This window comes from Lemur catta, chromosome 3 (assembly GCF_020740605.2).
Source record: "Lemur catta isolate mLemCat1 chromosome 3, mLemCat1.pri, whole genome shotgun sequence".
Lineage (NCBI taxonomy): Eukaryota > Metazoa > Chordata > Mammalia > Primates > Lemuridae > Lemur > Lemur catta.
The window spans coordinates 27,848,377-27,861,820 of record NC_059130.1 but is presented as its reverse complement, the minus strand read 5'-3'; the positions used below and the strand labels follow the sequence as shown (position 1 = coordinate 27,861,820).

Below are 13,444 nucleotides of genomic sequence, written 5' to 3'. Positions count from 1 at the left end.
TTTTTCCAGCATACAATGCCTTCTTAAACAAGATGCAGACTGTTCCAGTTATTTATGTACCAACTCCAGCAACACCACAGCCAGGTAAAGAACCACTGTCTTCATTTTTGAAAAAATATACACAATTTAATTCACTCAACCTTTCCATCTTCCTTCCCCCCTTCTAGGTCCTTATACTTCTACATATTCTCCTCCTCCCTTTACAAGTCCACAAGCCCCAATGGCCCAGAGTCGGCTACAACATTGGTTATGGAGTATAAGGCACTAACCTACACTTGGACAAGTCCCCTTTAACTGTGGGGGAATGGAGATTTGTAGCTCTGGAAAAGGAAGATAGCAGCAACCTCTATACTAAGCCTCCAAACAAAGCTTCTGAAAACTGTAAATAAAGGATCCTAAGCTTTTTTTTTTTTTAAGTTAAAGTGTGTTGGATTGTGTTGTAAAGATTCACTGTCCAAGATTCACTGTCCGTTCTTAACTCTAAGAAAACACCAAAGTGAAAATCTCATTTATGTAGTATTCCCAGTTTTTAAAAATCAAACTCTTAAGGTTTACCCAACGAGCCCAGGTGGGTAAAAATGTTCCAAATGGATTTTTTAAGTATTTGGTCACTTACTTGCCCCAAATGACTCTAGTATTCCACTCTTCTGGTTGCCCCTGAATACTTGAGGCAGGAACTTCCTAGCAGTTAAACAAGACAACAAACAGGATATATCCAAAATGTGTTTAGTTTATTGGGATGGTTTCCCATTCATTCAAGCAGGATACTTAGTGCTGCTTCCTTCTGAAGGAACATCCTGGAAGAAAAAGTTTCAGAGATTAGCTGACATTAGCCTAAGTACCCTGCCCACTCCCACAAAACAAGGGATCCACCCTCAGAAATCTACATTTTTACTTTCCTCATCCCCTTTAGCTACCTAATCATTTACATCACTTTGGTCACTTCACAGCAGCTTCAACCCATATAAAGTTCTTTTATCACCCACCCATCCCAGTTTTAGACATACTGCTTTGTAAACACATAGTTTCTAATAATAACTGCTTTTTAAAAAAAGGAAACTACCGAATTCAAGCTATCTTTACATGACAGCCTGAAAATTAACATTACACATGATCCCTTTCACTATGTAAGATTCAAAGCCTATAAGAAATTTTTTTATTTCGAGTAAAAAAAAGATTCAAACTCCAAATCACAATATTTGTTAAACCATTTACCTTCTGTAAGCCTTGCTTTTCCTCCTGTAGGCTGGCAGAGGACAGTAGAGCAACCAACACACAAAACTACTGTTTGTGCATGGCTAAACACCGTGGTGATTTTATAGCAGCCTGGAAAAAAATAAACAGTTAACACTCTCCCCATTATTATCCCCATTATCTTTCCTTCATTTAAGCTCTACTCATCATCCCACTCATTAGTTTCCTACAGCAAAGGAATGAAAAGTTTGTATATCGAATTCTGATGGGAGATCACGCTGAACTGAATCACTTCTCCTAAAATCCAAAACTCTGCCAACCTACTACATCCGAATTTTAAGAAAATCAGGGACAGTATTACAGACTCCGTTTTACAGACTAAGAAACTGAAGCCGCTGGGTTGGGCTGCTTCAAGCATAAGACACAACTCACGCTACAACTTCTTCCAACTGTTGAAGTCCAGTGCTTTCTCCATCACGCAAGCCATCTTCTTACCTGGGCATTTCACATCCATGAAGTAGGAATTTGGGCTCTGCACCAGGCGCTTCTTCTTGTGTTTCCTCTTCTCCTCTTCTGGAGAGGGATGAAGGAGATCCTTTGCGAGCTAAGAGCAGAAATGCAGAGATTTAGAAACCAATGGCGAAAATGAAATGATTGAAAACAGCCCCCACTGTCACACACCGGGGAGAGCTCGCCCCTCGCTGCCCCTGGTGTCTGCGCAGCTGGGCCGCCATCTTATCTCCTCTCCGCTCCCGTCTATGCGGGTGGCCCGTGGGCCGCTGCGGTCCCTGGAGTTAATGTCCTAAGTGCAGAGGGTAAATGAGGACCCTCTACGATCCGAAATCAGCGTGAGGGGAGCCTGCGGACAGAAGAGCGAGATCTCCGCCGAAACCTGGACCAAGGGACTCACAGGCATGTTCTCGTGGGAAGGCCGTCACCGCCGGAAAGGGGCGAAAGCGGAAATCCTGCTCCTTATATCCGGCAACTTACAGGAAATGACGCACAAGTCTTGTGCAGCCATATTGGGAAGGTCCTGCTCTCAGTCCTGCATCGGGGCGGGCAGGGAGATGCCATCTTCGGAAGGACTCTATTTTTTTTTTTGAGACAGAGTCTCGCTCTGATGCCCGGGCTAGAGTGAGTGCCGTGGCGTCAGCCCAGCTCACAGCAACCTCAAACTCCTGGGCTCAAGCGATCCTCCTGCCTCAGCCTCCCGGGTAGCTGGGACTACAGGCATGCGCCACCATGCCCGGCTAATTTTTTCTATATATATTTTACTTGGCCAGATAATTTCTTTCTATTTTTAGTAGAGACGGGGTCTCGCTCTTGCTCAGGCTGGTCTTGAACTCCTGAGCTCAAACGATCCACCCGCCTCGGCCTCCCAAGTGCTAGGATTACAGGTGTGAGCCACCGGGCCTGGCCAAGAAGGACTCTAAATGATAGTTATGACACAGGTGTGTCGCCACGTTGAGAGGGATAGCCTGCTATCTTGAGGTCGGCGTTTGATCACTATCCGAGGGATAAACAGACGCTTTAAAAATTTGGGGCCACACTTTTTACAGTTGAAGCCTAAATAGGAACGGTTGAGGAAAACAGCAGGGAGAACGAGCCATATCCGAGACTTCTTTACTATTTCTGTTACCCAATTCAAGATGTAAATATAAAAAAAAAAAAAGCGCTCTTCGTGTTTTCCCCACCCCTAACCTACTCCTAGGGTTTACCACTGTTAAAATTTATTTTGTTTCAGGAGATACGTGGTGTAAATTTAAAAAAAAATTATTTTGTCTCCTTCCAATCCTTTCCCTTTAGGCCGGGCGCAGTGGCTCGCGCCTGTAATCCTAGCACTCTGGTAGGCTGAGGCGGGAGGATCCCTGGAGCCCAGGAGTTTGAGGTTCCTGTGAGCTAGGCTGACGCCACGGCACTCTAGCCTGGGCAACGGAGTGAGACTGTCTCAGAAAAGAAAAAAAAAAGGATTAAAGCAATCCTTTCCCTCTGAATAATAATTATAATTAAACACACAGTGCTTACTGTACATATATTAATTAATCTTCACAGCACTCTATGAGGGTGATGCTATTATTCTCCACAGTTTACAGATTATGATATTGATGCCTGGAGAAGTTAAATAAGTTGTCCAAGGTTAACAGAATATGTATCTACGTAGCTACACACATCTTTACATATATATGTATATACGTATATCCACACATATGTATAAAGATGCTCAGAGTCTCTCTGAATCTATTCTGGTTCGAGAGGCTGCCCGATTCACATAAATAAATAAATAAACGAATAAGGATGTAAATAATGATAACAGATATATAGATATAGATAGATTCTCTTGCACCTGTATGACGATATTTGTAGGAAAATCTCTAAAATTGAATTGGTGAAAAAAATTGAATTGCTGAATCAAGGGTACGTACACTGAGAGGTACTACTAAACCGACTTCCAATAAGGTTTTGCCAGTTTACATTCTCCAATTGTTTTCCCCACATTTGACACCCTTGCCAGAGTATGAAAAGAAAGGAAGGATGAAGACCAAAGCATCATCTTCTAATTATGACCAAAGGTTCAGAATGTCCATTTGTCATAAAGGAAGGACAAAGATGACCCAGATGTCATTTGGGTGCCTGGTTAATTCCAAAGGAAAGGGATAAGACAAGGAGTGTGAGTTCCAGGCAGAGGTGTGCTGGCAAAGGTTTAACAACCAAGAAAAGCTTTGATTTGTAGTCCTTGTTAATTGCAGTGCTGTAAATGCTCCCACAATGGCTGATTTCAAACTACAAAAGTGACATCATTTAACATAAATTGGTAAGGGATGTGCCCAGTCTTTCCTCATAAGTCGGTAAGAACTGATTCCAGCATGCTACTGATGGGCCAGAGAAACCTCTGAGGAAGTGACGTTTAGCTGAAATCTGAAAGACCAGAAGTCAGCCATGCATATATCTGAGAGAAGAGCATTCTAGGCTGAGGGAAGAGCCTGTTATACAAACTCCAAGGCCAGAATTTCCCTGGCATAATTGAGGGAGAAAGGCATTGCTGCTGAGGCTTTGAGAGCTAAAGAGAGAGTACTATGAGATAAGTGTCCCCCAAAAGCAGGTATATTCCAGCATAAGTATTAGTTCAGAGAGGTGGGCAAGAATAATATTAATGTATTGCTGAGAATGAAAGGTCTAAATCCAGGCAAAATAAGATAAAAAGTGAAAGAACTGATGGATTTATCAGCATACCCCATGAAAATTGAAGAGTAATTTAAAGGACAGGTGAGATCTGGTTTGGTCAGTGAGAAGAAATAGGGAAGACAAGTTAGTGCCACAGCCTGAAGAGAGAATGAGAGGTGAAAGAATGGACAAAAGGAGAGTGAATAGTTGTGTTTCTGAAGGGACAAATATGGACACAGAATGTGACAAGGATATGTGAAGTGTCCAAAGATACCTATTCACAATCAGTACACATCTTTAAACAAGAACAATTCTACTGACCCACTGTTAGAAAAGCAGATATTTTGAATAATTTTTTCCAAAGGCAGAGATAAACTTGTTTCTTTACAGCCACGCTCTCCATATTTCAGCTTCTTGGTTGCCAAGGCTACACATTCACAGCCCATTCAGTGAGGTATCAGGAGTACTGCACCTTAAGAGGGCCATATCAAAATATCCATGTGAAGAATGATATTTTCAGTCCCAGTTTCTGTCTTCCTGAGCTATCTGGTCAGAGAAATCACACATAGGGTCCCCGACTGTTCCGACTGAACCCCTACAATGTGCCTAGGTTGTCTGTGTGTGTTTGTGTTGGGATGGGATGGGGCTGAGTCGGTATTATAATCAATTTAAATTTTCACTGCATTCCACCAGGGGGCAGACTGACTTAACAAATAACCCCCTACTTCTGGGCACCCCGCTTTTTTCAAAGGGAGTTGGGATCCATAGAGCTAAAGGCTTGCAACACTAGAATTCTAGGACTGCCTTTTGCACAGTCCCCAGAAATTCGTCATAACCCAACTTCTACCTTCCTCGAATAGCCTCTCTAAAAATCAGCCCCAAATTTTTGTCAATCTCCAGTGCCGTCCCTACTTCAACCTTATTCCTAAACTCTTTTCCCTTGCCCTGATGCCTCTAAAATTCCTCTTTCCGTATCTTCTTGCTTAAACCTCACTTTCCTTTATCCAACCTCTCTGGCCTCAGAATGGAAGAGTGAGGTCAAAAGAGGGGAACGATAGTTAGCAAAAGGTTATGGGAAATATCGAGGGAGACAGGCCTGCCTAGGCTGGGAAGGAAAAGCCAAGCGAACACAAGGCTGGGCTGGCCTGGCCTCCTTGGCCTGCCCAAAGCGGTGGGCGGGCAGAGGGTGGAGCGCAGAGGAGTGCCGCCTCTCTCCTCTTTCCCGGAGCCTGGGCGGGGAGAGGGAGGAAAACTTCTTCCTGGCCTGGGCTCTGTCTGCCAACCCTCCAATCCCGCCTACCAGTGCCGGGCGCTTCCCCACCCCTCCCCCGGCTCCCCCAGTGTCCGCCATGGCCAAAGCCTACGACCACCTCTTCAAGTTGCTGCTGATCGGGGACTCTGGGGTGGGCAAGACTTGTCTGATCATTCGCTTTGCAGAGGACAACTTCAACAACACTTACATCTCCACCATCGGTGAGCCCACTGGCCATATCCCAGACCCCTGATTCCCCCTCGTGACCTCATCTTCAAACTCCTAGATTACTAGTGACCCCACATTTCCATCCCCTTAGAATAAGGCTCCTAAATTCTAGGAGCCTAAATTCTGGATGGCACCCAAACCTCTGACCTCTCTGAAGCCTCCAGGTAACTCTTCAGTGGCTGCCAGCCCCCCATTTTCTTGGTAGTTAGTCTCCCTAGTCTCCCCAAATCCACATGAACCCTTCTCTGTTTCCCTCTCAGCTCCTCTTTTCCCTCCCCCATCCACCTAGAACTCTCTTGATCCACTCTCCACATTTCCTATATTCCTCTCCCCCAACATCTGTCTCCCAGTTCTCCTAGCTTCTTTCTGTCCCATAAGCTTCAAACTCTCCCATTGCATCCCCACCTTACCATCTACTTCCCCGTCTGTCTCCCTGCACCTCAATTTAAGGGTCAGGGAGGGTGGAATAGGGTGGCTGGGTGTGCTGGAGGGTGGCCCAAGGACTGTGATCATGAATATGCAGTCAGCCTGGTGAGGAAGGTGGAAATGAGGGGACTTTTGGGGTCTGAGTCAGCCTGGTGACTCAACCTCCTCCCTGGGGCTCCCAGCAGGCCTGGGGGAGGTGCCCAAGTTTCTAGTAAGAAGAACATTGTCTCCCCTCCTCCCTTCTCATCTCCTCTGGCTGGGAAATAAGACAGGAAGAGTCTCAAGACAATTCTGGTTACAAAGGGAAAGGAAAATTGCCCCTCTTTCCTAATTCAGTCCCAGGAGAATCCTTTTTAGCCTCAGACTTTCTTAATTCCAAGCTTGGCCCACTAGTTAATTCACATAGACTGGCATCAGCTACTTTTTCCTTTACTCTTTAAAAGAGGGTGGGTGAAGTACCAAGAGTAGAGGGCTCTAAAACAAAACAAAACAAAACAAAACAAAACAGAAGCGAAGAGGAACATGAAAGTAATATTGGGGGGAGACAGAGACTGAATTGAGAGGGTTGTCAGCTGGTGTGGCTGACTGAACCCAAGAGGTGGTGTGAGGGTTGTAAGCTCCCCTGCAGAATTTTCATCACTTCTCGCCTCCAAAATCTAAGTAAAAGCCATATTCTTGCTATACAAATACAGCTTTAGGAGCTGGGTGCAGTGGTGCACGCCTGTAGTCTCAGCTACTCCAGAAGCTGAGGCAGGAGGATCGCTTGAGCCTAGGAGTTCACAAGGAGACTCAGCAATATAGTGAGACCCCTGTCTCTAAAACAACAACAACAAAATAGCTTCGGGAAAATTCTCTAGCTCTGCATTTCCAACAAGATTGCTCCTCTGCAGAATTTCTGGCATTCTGGCACAGCCACTGCTCCATTCCTGTCTCTCTCAAGCGCGCGCGCGCACACACACACACACACACACACACACACACACGTACGTCTCAACTTTGCTGCACACCTTCCACCCCTAGGAATTGATTTCAAGATCCGCACTGTGGATATAGAGGGGAAGAAGATCAAACTGCAAGTCTGGTGAGTGAATCCCCCAGGATGCCAAACCAGACTTCCCCATTTACCTCCTACACCCATTTTCCTTCTGTTTGCTTCATTTCTCACCCTTTCCTGATTGCTCCTTCCAGCACTTCTATCCATTTTCCCCACCTCTCTCAGCTGTCCTTTCATCGCTCTTCCTGCTCTCCCAGCTTGTTTGTTTGTTTGTAACTCTTGCCTCCTCTGGCTCCAGAGTATTCTCTGAATTTGACAACAATCTCTATTGAGCTATAATGTGGAAACAGACTATCAGCAGTTAAATGGCAAGTAGCAGAATTAAGACTTAACTCCAAGTCTCGTGCTCTCCTTAAATGATGGAGAGCCCAGAAAGCCAATTATAGAGATTTGACCTGACTGTCATAAGAAAGCCGGCAACCCTGAACGTGTTTAAGTGGAATGAGGCTTAGTAGTGGAGGCATTATGATATGACATATGAGAGCAGACTGGGATTCAAATCCTGGTTCTGTTACTTACCTGCCACCTGGCCCTCATTAGTTATTCAGCCATTCCAAATCTGTTTCCTCATTTGTAAAATAGGGACAATAAAACATGTCTAACAAGGATACAGTGAGGATTAGATAAAATTGATACATACTCAGTACTTGACACAGGGTAAGCATTCAGTGAACAAACAAGAGATACCTTGTTTCTCCGGCCTGTACCATCTTCTAAAGTCAGCCCAACTGTCTTTCTTCCCTTTCCCCTTTATTATTTCCTCATTCTTTTCCTTTCAGCCCCACCATGTTGCAAAAGCTACATTCTTAGGGGAGGAATTCTTCCCTTGGAAATCCCTTCCCCCTATCCCACCCCATACTCCAAACCTTCTACTTCTCCAGGGACACAGCTGGCCAAGAGCGATTCAAGACAATAACTACTGCCTATTACCGTGGAGCCATGGTATGAAGTGTGGGTCTGGACAAGAGATGAGGGCATGAGGCAATAGAATATAGTTTTATGAATTCCTTACCTCCCTTATGAAGTAAAAAAATAAAATAAATTTTAAAAAGAGGATATAATTTTATGAGTACAAAGGGTCCAGGGTTGGGGCAGGGAAAAATGGGGGGACACAATGCGGGTTGCAGAGGGCCCAACACTTCGTAGTGTTTAGGCCCATGATGGAACTTGCAGGGTCACTTAGAGGGCAGTGGGGAGCCTAAACAGGAATATATCCAAAGTGAAATTTGCCATCCCCCAGGGCATTATCCTAGTATATGACATCACAGATGAGAAGTCCTTTGAGAATATCCAGAACTGGATGAAAAGCATCAAAGAGGTGAGGACCCTCCAAAAGAGTTGGGGGAACTGGTTAGAACCTGGAGGATGAAGTGGGGGGCCATGAGGATAGGCAAGACCCAACTTTTACTTGTCTTATCCTTTTGCCCCCAGAATGCCTCGGCTGGGGTGGAGCGCCTCTTGCTGGGAAACAAGTGTGACATGGAGGCCAAGAGGAAGGTGCAGAAGGAGCAGGCTGATAAGGTGAGAGTCAGGCTGGGCAGTGTTCTAGAACTGAGCTGGGAGGGCCAAGATGAAGTTGGATTGCAGAGGACTTGGGTGCTGCCCTTAATCCAACTCTCTCCTTCCCACTTCACCCCCTACAGTTGGCCCGAGAGCACGGAATCCGATTTTTTGAGACAAGTGCTAAATCCAGTATGAATGTGGATGAGGTGAGACCTATCCCTCTCAAACAGATGAAAGATAGATTGTCTTCCCCTCCAAACTGTTCTGACCAATCCGCTCCCCACCCCCCTGCCCTTAGGCTTTTAGTTCCCTGGCCCGGGACATCTTGCTCAAGTCAGGAAGCCGGAGATCAGTAAGTTGATTCTGCTGGGCTAGGTACAACTGTGTGTGTACGCTGGGGGTAAAAACTGAGGAGGGGAACAATGCTAAGATTTCCTATGAGGGTGGGTTGACTTCAAACAGTTCATAGTGTCATACCCCAACTAGCCATTCACACCTTTACCCCGTACCCTTCTCCCTCTAGGGAAATGGCAACATGGCTCCCAGCACTGACCTGAAAACCTGTGACAAGAAGAACACCAAGTGCTCCCTGGGCTGAGGACCCTTTCTTGCCTCCCCACCCTAAGCCTGGAAACTGAACTGGAGGGAGGCAGGGCTGAGGGGCTCGGTGGAATAGATGCGTAGATGGTAAGGAGAATAAGGAGAAAACGGAGAAGACAAAAATGAAAAGGAGAAAAGAAGGAGAGGCCGAGAGGGAAGGCAAAGAATTGAGGAAGTGAAAGAAGGTAATGAGACGGGAAGAGAAGGAGGGGGAAAGGAAGTAAGGATAGAAGGCCTTAGGCTTCAGACGTTCCCTAGGTTTTCAGAGCAAAAAAAAAAATGTAAATACATTGATTTATTCTGTAACTACGTCAGGTTTTAGGGTCCTGTGAGAGGTTGACTCAGCACCACTCTCTGAGGTTTTATTCTGTCACTCTGCATGGTCTTTCTTGGTATTAAAGGCCACCATTTGCATAAATGTGCCTGGTTTGGGTACCTCTCATTATTGTTAGAATTACTCTCCAAACTCAATCCTTTTTTATTATTTTATTTTTTTTATTTTTTTAGAGACAGGTCTTGCTCTGTCTTTCAGGCTGGAGTGCAGTGGCACAATCATAGCTCGCCACAGTTCAGACTCCTGGGCTCAAGGGATCCTCTGGCCTCAGCCTTCAGAGTAGCTGGGACTATAGGCGCATACTGCCACACCTTATTTTTTGTAGAGACAGAGTCTCCCTATGTTGCCCAGGCTGGTCTCAACTCCTGGCCTCAATCCTCCCGCCTCAGCCTCCCAAAGTACTGGGTTTACAGGCCTGAGCCACCATGCCCAGCCTCAAACCAATTCTTGCTCCTCCAAAGTGGTTGGTCTGCTTGAATCTGGGTGCCTTCCTGTGGCCCTAGGACTATTTCTACCCGTCTCTTCCCCAGTTGTGTAATTGGTGAGGAAAACGGCAAGGAGCAGGAGGCAGAGTCAACTGAATGTCTGGATTTTCTCTTTCTATTATTGGGTCTAGAGGACTCTTGTGGGCAGAATCTTATCCTGAGTACAGAAAAATTCCAAGAGAGAGGACTCTAATAGTCTTAGCCTCTGGAAAACAGCAGGAGCTAGTATTGTTCAAACAGCGATTTGTGCAAGCTTCTTTGATTCTGCCAGCCATCATCCATTTAGATATTTGCAAGGCATTATTATCTGCTTTTATTGGTGAGGAATATGAGACATATGAGAGGTTCATTTATTCATAAATATTTATTGAGCATTTCTGTGTGCCAGGCATAATAGTTAGTTGACATAGCCTTTGGGTGGTACAAGCAGAGAGACAAGCACATTTTAACAAAAACGGTTCTTAACTACTAAATAACAAAGATGGCAAAACTATTGGCATGCAAAAGAACAACAATCACAAAGTTCGGGTTTGATACACGGTCCCCTTAAGTAAATATAACTCCCTTTCACCATACACAGTATTTTTTAATTTTTTTTTTGGAGAGTCTCACTCTGTCACCCTGGGTAGAGTGCAGTGGCGTCATCACAGCTCTGCACAACCTCAAACTCCTGGGATCAAGCGATCCTCCTGCCTCAGCCTCCTGAGTAGCTAGGACTATAGGTGTGGCTGGCTGATTTTTTTTTTTTTTTTTTGAGACAGAGTCTTGCTCTGTTGCCCTGGCTAGAGTGCCGTGGCATCAGCCTAGCTCATAGCAACCTCAAACTCCTGGGCTTAAGCGATCCTTCTGCCTCAGCCTCCTGAGTAGCTGGGACTACAGGGATGCACCACCGTGCTAATTTTTTTTCTATAAATATAATTTTAGCTGTCCAGATCATTTCTTTCTATTTTTAGTAGAGACGGGGTCTCACTCTTGCTCAGAGCTGGTCTCGAACTTCTGACCTCGAGTGATCCTCCCGACTCAGCCTCCCAGAGTGCTAGGATTACAGGCGTGAGCCACTGGGCCCAGCCCACAATATTTTTTAAACAGCAAAATTATCTCACGGATTTGATCTTTTATCAGGATCAATGAACATGTCAGATTTGATTAGGACGAATGTACTATTATAATTTTTATTCATGGATACAATATTTAAGGCAATTAAGAAATCCCCAACCCTTAAGTGTAAAAGTGGATGGGTACCCTAGAGTCAGCAGCAAAGTCTCTTTTTGTGCTGCTGTTTCTGTTGGTAAAAGACAACACTCAGAAAAAAACCTGATAGTGCTGGGAGAAATAATAATTAAATGTAATAAAATAATTTGATAGATATATTGTTTCCAAGCTTTGATGGGGTAATGATAAGCCTTTTTTGTGGCTTATGTTTGAGTTCTGTAGTCAACAGCCTAGCTGGTTTAATTTGCTCAAGAGATGAGGAAAGACTTGCACTTTGTGGCTCCCAGGAAAGAAACTAACATCTTCATCATAACGCAGAGCAGATATTTGAAAACCTAGTTTCAGGGTAGAGACCCCAGTTAGTTGCTTGGTCAGGTTACTGGAAGTGAAATCTTACAAGATCTCACAGTTTGTTATGAGATAAGGTAGGATTTGGCAAGGAGTAACAAATATTAGCAGATTTCAGCCAAAACTTTAATGATAGCTAAAAACTACTGGAAAAAAACCCACAGTCTACTTTTTGTAACATATAACTATTCAAATACACATAACACATAAATACACAAATAACTTAAACAAATTCAAAATTAGGCATGGTGGTAAACACCTGTAGTCCCAGCTACTTGGGAGGTTGAGGCAGGAAGATCACTTGAGCCTAGGAGTTTGAGGCTGTAGTATGCTATGATCACATCTGTGAATAGCCTGGGTGCCATAATGAGACACAGTCTCTAAAAAAAAAAAACAAAAAAAACAAAATGAAAGCTCAGCCCTCATTGGGTTTTTTCTTTTCTTGTCTTGTCTTAGAGACAGGGTCTTGCTTAGTTGTCTAGGCTGGAGTGCAGAGGCACAATCGTAGCTCACCGCAGCCTCGAACTCCTGGGCTCAAGCAATCCTTCTGCCTCAGCCTTCCGAGTAGCTGGGACTACAGGCATATGCCACCGTGCCTGGCCAATTTTTTAATTTTTTTGTAGAACAGGATCTCATTATGTTGCCCAAGCTGGTGTCCAACTCCTGGCCTCAATCAAGCCCCCTGCTTTGGCGTCCCAAAGTGCTGGGATTACAGCTGTGAGCCACTGCACTAAGGCCCAGGTTTTGTTTTTTTTTCAACTTCCATTCAGTGGTCTTTCCACAGTCTGGTAGTCTCTGCTCTTGAGAGGTCAGCTTTAGGTCTGGTGGAAGGACAGAATTTATGGAATATACCACCAGATATGCTGTTAATCCCAAAGTAAAGTGCTCTACCCTTAGGGCTGTGGGGAAGGGTAGAGGCAGTGGTCTTTAGGCTAGAAAGATGCCTTGGAGGAGGAGCATGTGGAGCAGAGTTAACAAGAAATATGGAGATGAACCCCCTTTTTTTGTTGTTTTTGAAACAGAGCTTGTTTTGTTGCCCAGGCTAGAGTGCAGTGGTGTCATCAGTGCTCACTGCACCCTTGAACTCCTGGGCTCAAGAGATCCTCCTGCCTCAGCCTCCCAAGTAGCCGGGACTATAAGCACACACCACCACACCCAACTGATTTTTCTTACTTTCTGTAGAGATGGGGGTCTTGTTATGTTGCCCAGACTGGTCTTGAACTCCTGGACTTAAGCAATCCTCCCACCTTGGCCTCCTAAAGTGCTGGGATTACAGGCATGAGTTTCCACACCCGGCTCCCCCCGGCCCTTTTTTTTCTTAAGAATAGGGTCTCAGGTCTTGCTGTGTTGCCCAGGCTAATCTTGAACTCCAGGCCTCAGAAGATCCTCTCACTTCAGCCTCCTGAGTAGCTAGAATTACAGGCAAGAGCAACTGTCCCCAGTGAGCCCTTTGATCCTGAGAGCTGGGATCCATATTATTTTATTAGTGCCCATATTTATATGAAGTTTAAGTACTTCCTTGTCTATCTATTGAGCATCTAAGAAAACTAAATCACATGGCCCCATTGTCTGAGAGCCTGTGGATAACACATATATGTGAAACTAGGAGGCAAATTAGGGCAGAATTAGGATAGTGACTAATACGT

At 44.9% G+C, this 13,444-nt stretch overlaps 3 protein-coding genes across 4 annotated transcripts in view; 2 read left to right on the top strand and 1 right to left on the bottom strand.

Annotated features, from left to right (window-relative positions):
- NUP210L (nucleoporin 210 like) overlaps window positions 1-409 on the top strand; it is a 98,320-nt gene extending 97,911 nt beyond the window's left edge. For both annotated transcript variants that reach the window (XM_045545156.1, XM_045545155.1), the window contains 2 exons: window positions 10-84; window positions 168-409. In XM_045545156.1, the coding sequence (XP_045401112.1) occupies window positions 10-84; window positions 168-268 (176 nt within the window). In that variant the 3' untranslated portion in view covers window positions 269-409. The remainder of the gene's footprint in view (window positions 1-9; window positions 85-167) is intronic.
- A 301-nt stretch (window positions 410-710) lies between these two features.
- On the bottom strand, window positions 711-2,176 carry RPS27 (ribosomal protein S27). The gene is made up of 4 exons (XM_045545157.1): window positions 2,105-2,176; window positions 1,690-1,798; window positions 1,216-1,326; window positions 711-797 (listed from the first exon to the last, which is right to left on the bottom strand). Exons 1-4 carry the CDS (start codon window positions 2,108-2,110, stop codon window positions 769-771), a joined length of 255 nt encoding a protein of 84 aa, XP_045401113.1. The 5' UTR covers window positions 2,111-2,176; the 3' UTR covers window positions 711-768.
- A 3,400-nt stretch (window positions 2,177-5,576) lies between these two features.
- RAB13 (RAB13, member RAS oncogene family) lies at window positions 5,577-9,837 on the top strand. Its single transcript, XM_045545154.1, has 8 exons — window positions 5,577-5,829; window positions 7,283-7,343; window positions 8,198-8,258; window positions 8,557-8,634; window positions 8,748-8,837; window positions 8,960-9,025; window positions 9,118-9,171; window positions 9,343-9,837. The coding sequence occupies exons 1-8, from the start codon at window positions 5,706-5,708 to the stop codon at window positions 9,415-9,417; spliced, it is 609 nt and encodes a 202-aa protein (XP_045401110.1). The 5' UTR covers window positions 5,577-5,705; the 3' UTR covers window positions 9,418-9,837.
- Window positions 9,838-13,444: the final 3,607 nt, after the last annotated feature.

Excerpts from the sequence above, each read along its gene's own strand:
- RPS27 (XM_045545157.1), bottom strand. Across the intron at positions 1,327-1,689 it reads CATGGATGTGAAATGCCCAG|GCTGCTATAAAATCACCACG; the intron begins GTAAGAAGATGG and ends ATTTTTTTCCAG. Across the intron at positions 798-1,215 it reads AAAAGCAAGGCTTACAGAAG|GATGTTCCTTCAGAAGGAAG; the intron begins GTAAATGGTTTA and ends TTTTTCTTCCAG.
- RAB13 (XM_045545154.1), top strand. The coding sequence starts at position 5,706 with ATGGCCAAAGCCTACGACCACCTCTTCAAGTTGCTGCTGATCGGGGAC. Across the intron at positions 8,838-8,959 it reads AGAAGGAGCAGGCTGATAAG|TTGGCCCGAGAGCACGGAAT; the intron begins GTGAGAGTCAGG and ends CACCCCCTACAG. Across the intron at positions 9,172-9,342 it reads AGTCAGGAAGCCGGAGATCA|GGAAATGGCAACATGGCTCC; the intron begins GTAAGTTGATTC and ends TTCTCCCTCTAG.